The sequence below is a fragment of the Haliotis rufescens genome, unplaced genomic scaffold (genome assembly GCF_023055435.1).
Source record: "Haliotis rufescens isolate VD_foot unplaced genomic scaffold, xgHalRufe1.0.p SCAF_3, whole genome shotgun sequence".
Lineage (NCBI taxonomy): Eukaryota > Metazoa > Mollusca > Gastropoda > Lepetellida > Haliotidae > Haliotis > Haliotis rufescens.
In genome coordinates, this window is record NW_025964001.1 from 61,316,828 (window position 1) to 61,333,006 (window position 16,179).

The 16,179-nt window shown below is 40.7% G+C and overlaps 1 protein-coding gene across 3 annotated transcripts in view; it reads right to left on the minus strand.

Annotated features, from left to right (window-relative positions):
- Positions 1–16,179, minus strand: part of LOC124132337 (protein unc-79 homolog) — a 72,425-nt gene that overhangs the window by 55,330 nt on the left and 916 nt on the right. For all 3 annotated transcript variants that reach the window (XM_048403225.1, XM_048403226.1, XM_048403224.1), the window contains exons 2-12: positions 14,317–14,437; positions 11,385–11,548; positions 9,711–9,974; positions 8,183–8,238; positions 7,435–7,564; positions 6,480–6,494; positions 5,988–6,052; positions 5,013–5,171; positions 4,060–4,274; positions 2,919–3,108; positions 362–428 (exon numbers count right to left, since the gene is read on the minus strand). In XM_048403225.1, the coding sequence (XP_048259182.1) occupies positions 362–428; positions 2,919–3,108; positions 4,060–4,274; positions 5,013–5,171; positions 5,988–6,052; positions 6,480–6,494; positions 7,435–7,564; positions 8,183–8,238; positions 9,711–9,974; positions 11,385–11,548; positions 14,317–14,437 (1,446 nt within the window). The remainder of the gene's footprint in view (positions 1–361; positions 429–2,918; positions 3,109–4,059; positions 4,275–5,012; positions 5,172–5,987; positions 6,053–6,479; positions 6,495–7,434; positions 7,565–8,182; positions 8,239–9,710; positions 9,975–11,384; positions 11,549–14,316; positions 14,438–16,179) is intronic.

Here is a 16,179-nt window from a genome sequence, read left to right on the forward strand (position 1 = left end):
AACAAAATTATTGGCAAATCGTTCTATTGTACCGTTCATTACAAAGAACCTTTTACACATATAAATTAGTAAAGTGGGGATTCCTGGTCAAAAAACATCGACTGCAATCAATGCTAGTCGTTAAAGGCTACCAAATCAGTTGGCCAGTCTCTGATGCCGACAGCATGGATCTATGGGCGGCCGAACAAGCCGACTAAACTCGGAATGTTTTACAAGTTGCAGCGCCATCTGGCTTTCTTTATTGTCAACGTCCTTTAGCAGTTCAGTGTCCTTTCATGCGCACTGACGTTCTTTTGTAGACATTGTTCTTTCTTTACATATGACGTCTTTTCGTAACATTTTATTGTGTCAATGTTCTCACCATTAGGAAGGTAGGCGGTGGCATCGAACCACTGGAACATCATCCCCAGCAGACGCCCCAGCACCTCCTGAAACACAGCATCAGAGTCAAACATCCATCTTGCCAGCATCCAACACAGCCCATACATTGGTGACTTTGAACCAAGAAACATTTGGACCTTTAAAGAATTACTGCTTGCTGAGAAATCATAGATACACCAGTTATGATGGTTATTTATCCAACTTGATACATTTCCATGTTTTTTTTCTTTTAAAAATCCACTCACTGGCTTTAGCAATCTATAGAAACTGCCCCATCTTGGTTCATAACATGGGCGTAATTCTTTCAAGCCCATTCCCCTGTTCAGCTATTGCTTGGTGCATAGACTGCAGACCTAGCAAACTCACTATAGGTATCTCCACGTCCACCCCATCTTCTCACTATGGGTATCTACTCACTATGGGTATATCCTCATCTATCGTGAGCTACAGCGTCTACTCACTGTGGGCATCTACTCACTATGGGTATATCCTCATCTATCGTGAGCTACAGCGTCTACTCACTGTGGGCATCTACTCACTATGGGTATATCCTCATCTATCGTGAGCTACAGCGTCTTCTCACTGTGGGCATCTACTCACTATGGGTATCTCCATGTCCACCCCGAACTGCAGCGTCTACTCACTATGGGTATATCCTCATCTATCGTGAGCTACAGCGTCTACTCACTGTGGGCATCTACTCACTATGGGTATATCCTCATCTATCGTGAGCTACAGCGTCTTCTCACTGTGGGCATCTACTCACTATGGGTATCTCCATGTCCACCCCGAACTGCAGCGTCTACTCACTATGGGTATATCCTCATCTATCGTGAGCTACAGCGTCTACTCACTGTGGGCATCTACTCACTATGGGTATATCCTCATCTATCGTGAGCTACAGCGTCTTCTCACTGTGGGCATCTACTCACTATGGGTATCTCCATGTCCACCCCGAAACTGCAGCGTCTACTCACTATGGGTATATCCTCGTCCATCCCGAAATGCAGCGTCTACTCACTATGGGTATCTCCATGTCCACCCTGAACTGCAGCATCTACTCACTATGGGTATCTACTTACTATGGGTATATCCTCGTCCATCCCGAACTGCAGCGTCTACTCACTATGGGTATCTCCACGTCCACCCCGAACTGCAGCATCTACTCACTATGGGTATCTACTCACTATGGCATCTACTCACTATGGGTATATCCTCGTCCACCCCGAACTGCAGCATCTACTCACTATGGGTATCTCCACGTCCACCCTGAACTGCAGCATCTACTCACTATGGGTATATCCTCGTCCACCCCGAACTGCAGCATCTACTCACTATGGGTATCTCCATGTCCACCCCGAACTGCAGCATCTACTCACTATGGGTATCTACTCACTATGGCATCTACTCACTATGGGTATATCCTCGTCCACCCCGAACTGCAGCATCTACTCACTATGGGTATCTCCATGTCCACCCCGATCTGCAGCATCTACTCACTATGGGTATCTCCATGTCCACCCCGAACTGCAGCATCTACTCACTATGGGTATATCCTCGTCCACCCCGAACTGCAGCATCTACTCACTATGGGTATCTCCATGTCCACCCTGAACTGCAGCATCTACTCACTATGGGTATATCCTCGTCCACCCCGAACTGCAGCATCTACTCACTATGGGTATCTCCATGTCCACCCTGAACTGCAGCATCTACTCACTATGGGTATCTCCATGTCCACCCTGAACTGCAGCATCTACTCACTATGGGTATCTCCATGTCCACCCTGAACTGCATCTTCTACTCACTATGGGTATCTCCATGTCCACCCCGAACTGCAGCATCTACTCGCTATGGGTATCTCCACGTCCACCCCGAACTGCAGCGTCTACTCACTATGGGTATCTCCATGTCCACCCTGAACTGCAGCATCTACTCACTATGGGTATCTACTTACTATGGCATCTACTCACTATGGGTATATCCTCGTCCATCCCAAACTGCAGCGTCTACTCACTATGGGTATATCCTCGTCCACCCTGAACTGCAGCATCTACTCACTATGGGTATATCCACGTCCATCCCGAACTGGAGCATCTACTCACTATGGGTATATCCTCGTCCACCCTGAACTGCAGCATCTACTCACTATGGGTATATCCACGTCCATCCCGAACTGGAGCATCTACTCACTATGGGTATATCCTCGTCCACCCTGAACTGCAGCATCTACTCACTATGGGTATCTCCACGTCCTCCCCGAACTGCAGCGTCTACTCGCTATGGGTATCTACTCACTATGGCATCTACTCACCATTGGTATATCCTCATCCTCCCTGAACTGCAGCATCTACTCACTATGGCATCTACTCACTATTTGCATCTACTCACTATAGGTATATCCTCGTCTATCATGAACTGCAGCATCTACTCACTATGGGTATATCGTCTATCATGAACTGCAGCATCTACTCACTATGGGCATCTACTCACTATAGGGATATCCTCATCTATCATGAACAGCAGCGTCTACTTACTATGGGTATATCCTCGTCCTCCCGGGGTTTACACAGCTCCACCTGGAGCCAGATGCCGTACCGACTCAGCAACTTCCGCTCCCCACCCTCCTCCACCTCAAAGTCCTCCTCCTCTTCGGTGGGGCGACGATGTTCCTCGCCCATCTCAACCATACGCTTCGACTCGATAGGCTGGGCCTCTTTCAACAGACTGGGGGAATTTGGGCCTTTATTAGATGTAGTTGTGATGCATATGAACCTTAGGGTAGTGATGAGGCACCCTAAGGGTGGATTCTGTACGTATTGTAACATTAACATAGCAAAAACGTCCTGACCATCATGACCCGCCTGACTGTGACCCATATACAGCCTACTGAGCATGCTTAGTGAACTCAAACACGAAGCTGACATACCTTAATAAGAAGAGATACTGTAAAAACAGGCCTTAAACCCTCAAACACATACCCTTGGAAATACCTGGGAAATATGAGTAAATACCTGGGTCCCGTTTTACAAAGATGACTGCATCTTCCCGGGGCAAGTCCAGTTTCCACCCTTGCCGAACTTGGCTACTGAGTTACATTTTGGCTGGACAAACGAGTTTATGCATAGCCCAATCAAAATCACATAAGGAACTAGACATCCGGTTTGTAAACAAGAAGAATTTCAACATGCAGATTTTGGTCGACTGCAGGATTCCACGTATTCCACCAACAGATAGTTTGCAAATATTTTCATGTTTATAATTAAGGTGCTCAAGTGATTTGAAGCACTTCGCAGAGTAAGACCCATTTTATTACAATATAGATCTTGATTATCGATCAAATAGTTTTTGACTGGGTGCTGCCATTTTGTTTGAAGCAAATTCAAGTGATATGAGTGATGGAATATGTTTGGACATAGAAGGGACATAACTCATAATAGCCACTGGTGGCGCTACGATCAGCCTCGAAATTCCAGCCTAGTTCCACAAGGGTGGAAACTGGACTTTCAAAGTCAGTTAATGCCCTCGCCTCAGGAAGATGTATGACTGTCATAAGTCTATGTTTAAGTATCTATAGTGTTAGCACTAAGATCACATTGTGAAGGGGGCCCAGGCATGTCTGATTTCAGGATGCATGCTTCGACCGAGGATTATTCAAGCAGACCAAAATGCTCCTACCTCACGATGGCGTCCATCAGGTACCTCTGTATCTCTGGCAGACAGGACCAAATGTCAGGGATGCTCAAGTGGAACACGTGACTCTGACCTCCCTGGTTGCTATGGCGAAACTCATGACACGCTCGGCAGTATCTGATTGGCCGGTTTCCATTGAAGCTGGCACACTCAATAGAGAAGCAGGTGCACACGGCCAGGTTCACCTCAGATCGGCAGTTCTGAAGGAGATGTGAGCTTGTTATTCACCTCCTTCTCAAGAGGAGTTTCCGTTATAATGACAACAATGTACCAGCATTATTCATAGGCCTTCAAAAAGGTATAGAACTTGTAGCAAGCTTGTAAAAATTAGAAATTAAAGAAATATTTAACTGTTACTAATTTTTTTTAAATATATCTCCTTACATAAAGTAATCCAAGCTATGAATTATTTTAATGTTTCATCATGATAGGAAAAACACTATATTTCTGGGAAAAATAATATATATCCTTAAGATTGAGGCACTGAGTGAGTCAGTTGGACAAGGATTGGCTTCACAAATACCCAATTTAGGAGCTAACACCTCTTAATCTGAGGCACTGGACCACCTCCTTGGTCTAGTGGATAGAGCAAAAGGTTGGAGGTTTGATTTCAGGCTCTGTCCCACCAAATTCGGTGGATCACGATTTTTTACTTACAATCACAATTACACACTTAGTAATGTGAACCCAAACACTAATTACACATGAAAATGAGTAGTGAAAACGTAAATATTTCAAATCCATTGCGCCATACTTGACACTGCCAACTGTGAATCAATAGTGTGCTAGGTATTTGGCCATCCTGTCTATGACAAAGATGGCTTAGGGACCACAGATAAGAGCACATGCATGTATCTTGATAAGTATCGTATCGTGAGCAAGGTATCGTGATGCGTATCGGATCACACAGTTGGTGTATCGTCCCAGCCCTAGTGTACCTTATTCTCGCAGATGGTGGACACGTGTGTCATGGGGAGGAGGAGGTCGACCATGTACTCGCTATGCTCTCTCCTCAACACCTCCGCACAGTCACTGCAGATGTACAGGGGCGGCGGCGTGTTGCCAGACTGGATTGCCAGCGCCGGGTTGATGCACATCTGAAGCAAAACAAACATTATTCTCTTTCAAAGGAAGCCATACAAAAAAACTGTTGAATAGATCAAGTATGTTCAGCTTATTTCAGTCTGAAGCTCATAATGCTTTTCATCCAGGAAAGCTCTTTCAACAGTGAGTGAATGAGTGTTGTTAAACATTGCAGACATAGCATGAGTCTTAGTCAGGCAAGCCAGTGGTTGATAGCACGAGTCTTAGTCAGGCAAACCAGTGGTTGATAGCATGAGTCTTAGGCAAACCAATGGTCGATAGAATGAGTCTTAGCCTGTCAAACCAATGGTTCAGAACTAGGGCAAAGATTGACAGTTTAAGTATAAAATGACTAACAATCTGCCAGGTCATTGATTATTACCACCCTATATTCATTAGTTGCCTGTAATTACGCCCCAGAATCCAATTTGGGTCACCTGAACAAAGATCAGTCCCTTCAAAAGACAAGCATCAGTTATTCTGTGCACACTCTAAAACAACCAGGGACACAGGTGACCTGGAGTTGCGTCCCTTTGGCATGCCAGAAACCTGGTTTGAATCCAGGTTTGTCCTGATTATATTTCTCGGTTTGTCAGCACCACAGCCGTGCTCGTTGATTTCACCAAAGTAAACGTCTGTGGCCTGCATCACTTCAGGCTTTCATCCAACTGACACGCTGTGATATAACTAGAATACTGTCCATTGTGACATCAAACCATCAATGTTACACGCTTGACGGTAATAACTGAATTACTGTTCAAAGCAGCATTAAACCAAATTCACTCATTCACTCTAAATAATAAGTGACATTATTACAATGTCAAACCAACCTTGACAGCTTGACAGTTTTTAGAATTCACACAGTCCTTTCTCTGGCAAAGAACTGGGGGCCAAGCTGAAATAAATATTTATTTAAAATTACGCACTTTTTGTTATTATGTTTTCATGTTTTAGTTTTTAGCAAACATAATAAACATCCATTCTTAGGTCAGGTTTTGATTTATCAACTGATATTGTTTGAATAATACAATTATGTTATCAGGATGTTATTTTTATATCTAAAATATATGGTGCAATATGCTGCGGACTGACATATGCTCACAACTATGATATTAATATTTTTATTGTTACCATCAAAGAAAAGGCAAATTACATACTTGCATCTAAAGTGTTTTGAAACTGATAATTATATATATATTTGATGGTCCAATACATTTCAAGTTCAAAAAGTTTTATTCTAGTCTTTAAACACTGGATAAGATTGTACCTCATACTATGATCTACATTTACACATGAACACACACACAATGTAGGTACTTTACCTGTGAATTCCATTCCTTTGCATGCATTTGAACATGACATAGATATTAGCAAAAATAACTTTACATGTATATCATCAATAAAGCTAATCACACTGACAATCAACTGTTTTAATTTTTAACATAACAGTTAATTAGGAGATAAACCTCCCATGTTTTCAATGGTTAACTGTAGATTTAAATGTTTTACCACACATACTAGGAATATTGTGATAACGGCATATCTGCATTTTACAATTGTAATCCCTACATGTAATCCCGATAATTACTTCAATACGCCCACTGGCTATGACTGGAAAAGCCAGCTTCCGTGGTGATGTGGCCGTCAAATCGGTCATTTCAATCAGAGGTGGTTATTTTGATTTGATACCTCTGATTGACCAATCAGAAACAAGTAATTCATGGTGAAATGTTTCTTGACCCCATGATTTATTCAAGCTGTTGCAATGATGCTTCTTCAATGCTGCACCAGATATTTAGCTATTTTTTGCATCATGATGATCAACATGTTTCACAAATGTTAACCTATGCAACATTGTATTGGCTTAACAATCAACAATAGCAACCTGTGTAACATTGTCCATATTTAGCCATAATACTGTCAACAGCTACAAAACAGGGTTTCATATGACACAGGAATCATCAGTCCGACCAATGAAAGCCGGAGAAAACCGGTGAGACCAACCAGATGGTGGAACAGTTTTACTGGAAACAAGCACTGTAAATCACACAGACTGCAACAAACCAAGGGCGCACACATTCAGTTTGTTGTGGTCACCATTGAAAATGGGTGGGTGTAAACATTACCCATGCACACTTTATGGGGATTAAGTGTTGTTTGGAATTTGTGTGGCTGTTTATAGGTGATTTCAGTGTATGCATATTTTACTGGCACAACTCCAGTCTTCAATACATATTCAACCCTAGCGTATTTCTAGCATGACTCTACCCCGCCTACCACAGTACTTGTAGTGGATCCCCCTGCGGTCACTGAGGGAGGGGTTGAGCTGTGGCCAGTAGTAAAACAGCAGGTGGGCGGCGGGGGCCCGGGCAGCAGGTGGACCGTAGGCGATGATGCTCAGAACGTCCTACACAGAACAAGACATCTCAATGTAATACATGTTTTGTTTTAACTACAATTTTCTACATTTTTTTTTATTATTCATCAATCTAACGACCCCATTGGTAACTGGGAACAATAAGTCCAAGCTTGTAAGAGGCTGTCAAAGACTTGGTTGATAGCATGTATCGTATCCTGAGAGCGTAGGAAGTGTTCATAACATAACCAACTCATTCGATTGGCCCAGATTTCATTACCTGCAGGCTGCTATGATACTGCCAGAATACGGAAGACTACAGTGTAAAAAAACAGCAAACAAATAAAAGGGCAGTCTGAGGTCTTTAAAGTTCCTTGAAGACACTAAAATAACATAATGTTTAACATTCGGATTACGACAAGGACTCTTTCAACATTTATTTTATAAATTGATCATTCTTGCCAAACTTATCATGCTTACAAGCAGTGAATAATATCAAACATGTACTGGAATGAAATTAGCAATCAACAGCAAATTCTAAATGTAAAACAAAATGTCAGTTTATGAATTCAACTGATTCTAAGACCACATTCCTCCTAGTGCCAAGGGCCTCCATCTATACAACTCCTAACAGAAGCCTATTGGACAGGTGTGTAGAATGATGCCCACCTTGACGATGTCCTTCTTCATGCTCATGAGACACTCCAGGATCTGGGAGTGGAAGGCTGAAATACAACAATGAACACAATCTCATTAAAATCAGATCTTAGTTCTCGCTACCACTAAACAAAGATCTTAGGACATTCCATTACGGGTCACGTCAGAACGACCTTTCATCTGATCAGTCAGAGCATTGCTTAACAGATCAGGAAAGTGACAGTCGGAATGTGTTTTCTAATCGTGCAACCTCGAAAACTTTAACACAAGGTATTCGGAACAACAGTTAAAGGCTTCAAAACTGAATCCATACTATCTAGACCATCTATTGAATGTTCTTTTGTTCAGTTTTCACATTTTAAATCGAGAATTTGTCAAAATATGTTTCGAAGCAAAGTCACCAGTTTGACACTTGTGTGGTAAAGCACGAGAAAGCTGCTAATGTTGACTTCTTGTCAGTCATTCTACAGGTCGGTCAAAAAGGTCATTCTGAGGTGACCTGTAATGGGATGTTGTCAGGTCTTTGTTTGGAGGTAGCAGGAACTAAGATCTGATTTTAATGAGATTGGAATGAGCATGGATACAGGAGGGTCACAGCATGACAGCCCAATCGAAGGCAGGTTGTGGAGTTAACTAGGGCTGGGATGAGTCCAAATTTACTACCCAGGTATCCAACTCCCTATTACCCGACTCTACCTGGGTACCCGCTGTAGGTTTCAAGACCTGGGTACAAAATGTTCGATTGCTAATTGTTTTACCACAGCTCTGGCAAAAAGTATTTAGATACACGTATTAAATGATCTGGTCATGCATGTAGAGAAGTTGACTGAAGCTTCATCTTTACTGAAACATATAATAATAAGAAGGATTGTGTGAACAGTCAGAAAGAAATGAGAACATTAGTGACTTGTAGTGCAATCATGGTGTTAAAGTGACAAAACACGGGTCCGGGTAGGCCAGTGGGTACCCGGGTCCTTCTCATTACCCAGCTGACAAAAGTACCCAAGTTACCCGTCCAGCCCTAGAGCTTACCACTTTGGTGAAACCAATAATAATAGTACTGACAAACCAAGGGTCATAATTAGGTTAAATCTGTCGATCAAACCCATACCTTGCAGTTCCTGGCACAACTAAGCGATGCAACTCTGCACATTGAATTCAGATACCAGGTCCACTAATGCCACTGAGAGTCACAGAAGTGACAATAAAATAAAATTAAATAAAATATTTGATGCAATTACTAACTGGAATTAATACTATAAAAGGACAGATTTCTAATTTCTTGGTTCAAGTTTCATCTTGTGAAAATCTTTGTAAGATGGTGAAGAAAAAAAATACAAAAACATTTCAAATGAAGTTTTTGATTCTTGGTCAAAATCACCTTGCAGATTGTATGCAGTGGACATGTAAATTTGTGTGTCACAAATAATAAAAATATTGCTTTTCCTATTGCCTTTTTTCACATTTAATTTTTTATGGTTGCAGAATTGGTAAACAAGTTAAAAAGGAGCCTCTACTAAGAGCTGTAACTGCAACCTACCCCCATTCTCAGTATGCTGAAACACCATGGTAATGATGGCCGCTGCAGACTCGCTGGCGTAGGTCGGCTCAATGCATCCGTCATAGCCGAGGGTCATCGGCAGCAGCCTGGTACAGAGCAGGTCGATGGTGTCCTTGTGGAGGGTGGCGGGGAAGATGGCCAGGGTGGACGCGACGGTGTAGGGCAGCGAGTCCAGCAGGTCGTGCTCCAGGAAGGGCACCAGCCACCCCAGCACATTCAGCACTGCCTCGCCCACATTCAGAGCTGCACACAGACAGAAATCATAGCATTGTGTGGTCTGAAAATGTTACAATTCTATCACTTCCAAATGTCGTGGCACAATCTACAGGATTCAGCAGAACAGATTTGGAAAAGAATCCCCTTCTACATACCAAAAACATGTTATGTTTATTTAGATTTAAAATTCAGTGCCCATTACAAGCATATCAGGGGAAAAACATGGCATTTTGGAGTGAAAAATGTACAACTAAATATATTGTCATTTGCGTATTTTCAGTGAAATTCAAGTTACCAGTGTATAGCAAAAAGATCAGTCTCAACTTCATGGACCATTACACATCTTCCTGAGGCAAGGGAGTTAACTAGCTCTAAAAGTCCAATTTCAAGCCTTGCCTAACTAGGCTGGAATTTCTGGGTTCAATCGTAGCGCCACCAGTGGCTATGAAGAGTTATGTCCCTTCTGTGTCCCTCCTATTGACCAGATTCCACCTCTCATATCACTTGCATTTGCTTTAAATAAAATGCTCTAAATAAAATAAAATGGGTTTACTTCACGAAGTGCATCAAATCACATGAGCACTTTGATTGAAAACATGAAACTATTTGCAAAATATCTGTTGACGCTAAGTTGACGGTACACATGCTTTGCAAATCCTGCAATCAACCAAACTCTACATGGCAGTTTACGAACCAGATGTCGATTTTGTTACACAATTATGATTGGACTATACATACACTCGTTAGTCAGGCCAAAATATAACTCCTTAAATCTAGGGTGGAAACTGGACTGTTATAGTCAGTTACCGCCCTTGCCTCAGGAAGATAGGCTAGACAAATCCCGGAGTCAAAGTAACACTAACATGTGCAATCACTTTACAAAGACAGTATACACACTAAACTGTGGGCCCCGGATTGGGTGGTCAGGCTCACTGACTTGGTTGATGCATGTCATCAATCCCAATGATGTGAATCACTGGATTGTCTGGTCCAGACTCGATTATTTACAGACCTCCGTCATATAGCTGGAATATTGCTGTGTGCGGCGTTAAACAACAAACAAACAAGTTGAGTGAGTGAGTGAGTTTGGTTTTACGCCGCTTTTAGCAATATTCCAGCAATATCACGGCAGGGGACACTAGAAATGGGCTTCACACAGTGTACCCATGAGGGGATTCGAACCTGGGTCTTCGGCGTGACAAGGGAACGCTTTAACCACTAGGCTACCAGACCAACCCCCAAACAAACAAAACTAAACTGTGACATAACAATTGTGTGGAGCAATTACATTCAATATCAGAAAAGTCATCAAAACCATTTGAGTATGTACACACAATAAAATATGGATTTAATAGAACATGGAAAATAAACACTGTCAATAAAACGAAATTGTGTAATTCAACCCTCATAAAGATCACAAAACACATCACATCCCACCTTGTGTTGGTTCCATCTGCGACATCGGGAACAGGTCGATGATGTTGAGAACGGAGTGGTAGAGACCGCAGTAGTTGAGGTTGGGGAACACAGAGAGACGTACACTGTCACGTTGTCTGGGCCCATAGCTCTCCGCCGGAATATTGGGGACATCCTTCAACACACTGACAAAAGAAAATGGAGTTGTTGAAATACTGAACAATTTGTTGAGATTGTTTCCTCTCGTCCATCGTATAAACCTCCAGTGACGTCATGACAATGAAGTTTTTATAACTTTGAAAAAACCCTAGCTATGTCATTCTTAGCTGGGACTTTCTACAGAATATCCTTCTGACCAAGAAATATTCTTGTTGGTATTGCCTGCATTTAGACATCAGTTGGATAAAACACTTCTAGATTTTGGTTGAACATGTAAACACCAAGACTATTACATTCCAATGAGTTTACCCTTTCAACAAAAGCGTGAAGGCGTGTGCTACCCTTTACTTCACATGATATATAATATAGGGATTATCATGATTATAAGGATGCCTTTATGATGTCAAGTAATATGATAGAAGAAGTACTGATACAGCGTTCCTTTGACATTCAGACAATGAGGGCGATGACCTTTCAATATCATCTGACTTAAATCATGTCTGCAGTGATTTCAACAATCCATATACATTTGCCTTGTATATTCAGAACTAGTGTAATTTTATATCAAATATGTCATGACATGTCAATATATTTTCTCAAGGACACAAAGACCATCAAAGTACACATTAAAAAGTATTATGGAAATATTTTACGTCCTAGTTCCAAAACCATTTGCCTGTTTCCATGATTGGCATGATGACTACACTCAATATGTTGAATGAAACTGTATCCTGTTGAATGTAACTGTATTCTGTTGAATGTACCTGTATTCTGTTGAATGTAACTGGATCCTGTTGAATGTAACTGTATTCTGTTGAATGTAACTGTATCCTGTTGAATGTAACTGTATCCTGTTGAATGTAACTGTATTCTGTTGAATGTAACTGTATCCTGTTGAATGTAACTGTATTCTGTTGAATGTAACTGTATTCTGTTGGATGTAACTGTATTCTGTTGAATGTAACTGTATCCTGTTGAATGTAACTGTATCCTGTTGAATGTAACTGTTTTCTGTTGAATGTAACTGTATTCTGTTGAATGTAACTGGATTCTGTTGAATGTAACTGTATCCTGTTGAATGTAACTGGATTCTGTTGAATGTAACTGTATCCTGTTGAATGTAACTGTATTCTGTTGAATGTAACTGTATCCTCCTGAATGTAACTGTATTCTGTTGAATGTAACTATTCTGTTGAATGTAACTGGATCCTGTTGAATGTAACTGTATTCTGTTGAATGTAACTGTATTCTGTTGGATGTAACTGTATTCTGTTGAATGTAACTGTATCCTGTTGAATGTAACTGGATCCTGTTGAATGTAACTGTTTTCTGTTGAATGTAACTGTATTCTGTTGAATGTAACTGGATTCTGTTGAATGTAACTGTATCCTGTTGAATGTAACTGTATCCTGTTGAATGTAACTGTATCCTGTTGAATGTAACTGTATTCTGTTGGATGTATCTGTATCCTGTTGGATGTAACTGTATTCTGTTGAATGTAACTGTATCCTGTTGAATGTAACTGTTTTCTGTTGAATGTGACTGTATCCTGTTGAATGTAACTGTATCCTGTTGAATGTAACTGGATTCTGTTGAATGTAACTGGATTCTGTTGAATGTAACTGTATTCTGTTGGATGTAACTGTATTCTGTTCAATGAAACTGTTTCCTGCTGAATGTAACTGTATTCTGTTGAATGTAACTGTATTCTGTTGAATGTAACTGTATCATGTTGAATGTAACTGTATTCTGTTGAATGTAACTGGATTCTGTTGAATATAACTGTATCCTGTTGAATGTAACTGGATTCTGTTGAATGTAACTGTATCCTGTTGAATGTAACTGTATCCTGTTGAATGTAATAGATCGGAAAACAACAAAGTTTCACTGACATCGTCAGTGTGCATTTGGAACGCTGTTGTGGGCTGGTGCAATAACAGGACCACACCGAACGTTACTGTACGAGGGAACTGTAGCTTTGAGTAACTATCAGCAACCAGAAAACATGGTAATCACGGTAAATATTGGATAGTAAGGCCACACATTTTTAATTTTTCGTTTCACAGGCCAGCCGATCCTCCTGAAAAGCATTGTTATGTCTCCCGCTGGTAACATAGACCCTCTCATGAAATATAAAATGTAATATATCAATGCCATGTCTACATCACTATCAGTGATTCAAGAAGCCAGCTGCAATTTTAACTCATCGGCAGTATGATTATCATATAAAATACATAAATGATTGACATAGTTGTTTATTTTTATTTCGACCAACCTTGTGCGGAAAAGCTTGTATAAATCCATGAAACATAAAATTAAAAAGGCCTAAAAGCAGAAGTTAACCATAGCTAATATTTCTCACCTAAGCTGCCAGGCAAAAGAAAAAATACACTTGAAAATTGGATTTGAGTAAAGAAATTACAAACGTTAAGAAATGCTACTAGATGAAACAGTGCAGACTTAAGCCAAGGTCTAAAACACAACCATGATATCTGCATCAAGTACATCACCATCAACATGATCAAATAACCATGTTTTGTTTGTTTCATTTCTAGCCACCATCACACATTAGTATACTTTCTTCTGTCAGGCAGTGTACACTGACTTACAAAGTGCAGTGCTAACAACCTCAGAACATCAGACACATATACACGATATAGGGAGCTTATTTTTATTGTGCTGGTGATACTATCAGTGCATTTCCATAAGAAAACTGACTAAATGCATGTCGTATATGCATACTTCAAGTGAAGAATTATACAAACTGTGCACAAGAAAAAGCCAATTTACTGACTTGAGCAGGGTGGTGGAGAAGTATTTGAGGGTGTTGGCAATGTCTGATCCTGTGGGGAGGGGTGTCAGGTTGTTGGTGATCCGGTAGTGGTAATCCTTCAGGTTCCGAATCTTGGATGTGACTGCAAATAAAATATACATGTTTAAAACAAATCTTTTGACCAATATTTCAATGTTGATATTTGTGTGTCCTATCTGACCTATCATGTCACTTGTGACCACCATTTGTGTTATCATATCAGGTAGTTGTTGGGAAATCAGTTGTAGGTATTCGTATTGATGGACACGAAAGGTCAGCCTGTGCTGAAATAGTACTGAGCATCTTCCCGAGGCAAGGGTGTTAACTGACTATAAAAGGCAAACCCTTGCCGATTGGGAACATTTTTAGCATAGCCCTGGCAAAATGTACTTAGATACATGTATTAAACAATCTGGTCATTCATACACCCAAGCTGAATTAAGTTATATCTTTATTCAGCAATATGAAAAATCAGAAGGAACTGGAGCTTAGTCAGAAAGAAATGCGAACATTTGTGACTTGTAGTGTAACCATATAGTTCTTGATAATTTTTGTCATTAAACAATATATCACATGACTAAACACGGGTCCGGGTAGTCCTGTGGGTACCCGGGTCCTACTCAGTACCCACCCGATCCGGGGAACGAGTTACCCGTCCCAGCCCTACTAGACCGCAATTATGAAGTTATTGTTTGGCTGGACTAACGAGTCTATGCATAGTCCAATCCAAATCGCGTAAAGAAATTGACGTCCGGTTCATAAACTGTCATACAGATTTAAATCAATTACAGGATTTGTAAAACATGTGTACCGACGCTTTCAACAGACATTTTCAAATCTTTCCATGTTTTTAAAGAAGGTGCTCACATGATTTGGCACAAATTTACAACATTTCAAACATGGTAGGGGTCATGTGGTTGCAAATTCATTTTTTACCCCAGTCTCCATTGAACCAATATATTTTTACACAAAATTACCCAGCCACAGATTACTTTTCACAAACTGTTGCAGGAATGAGTGATGGTTAAATAGACATTATCAAATTTAACAACAGTTCTTTCAATTTTCAATTGCCCTTTATGTTTTTTAAAGATTAGTTTTAATCTGCTGCTGTGATGCACTGCCTGAATGGGTTAATAAAACCACGCTGACATTCAGTGCTGCTTCAGAGTGTGCCAGCATTTGGTCCAATTCTGGTCAATGTTCTCAAGGACCAGAGGAATTAACTGAGTGGTAAACTGGGCATGATGGAGGCTTTGTCAAATTTGGGGGCAGCAATGTTGATTAATTCTCTAACTGGACACAGAAAACTGTGGCACACTTAAAGCACAATCATCAACCAAAACAACTGTGGACATATTTGGTTTTTTTTTCTATCATGTTCATCACGTTCATAGATATTAATCATGTCAATTATTATTGACACATTTTGGTCAGGGCCACAAGAGATGGTCTGCATATGCATAAGCACTCCTGTGCTCTATTCTTACATATTGCTTATATTGCCACGACCAACAATTTGATACTTATTATTTATTATCATTAATACCATATTTGTGGCACTAAGTGCCCAGCTGCAATAAACGCCACCTACCAAATTCTTGGCCAGTCTGAAAGTAATCTTTATAGCGTGCTGTACTAAGACCAAACATTTACACGAAAATCCATCTATGTTCTTCCGTAAATGTATGTATGTATGTATGTATGTATGTATGTATGTATGTATGTATGTATGTATGTATGTATGTATGTATGTATGTATGTATGTATGTATGTATGTATGCCACTGGATTGTCTGGTCCAGACTTGATTATTTACAGACCGCCGTCATATAGCTGGAACATT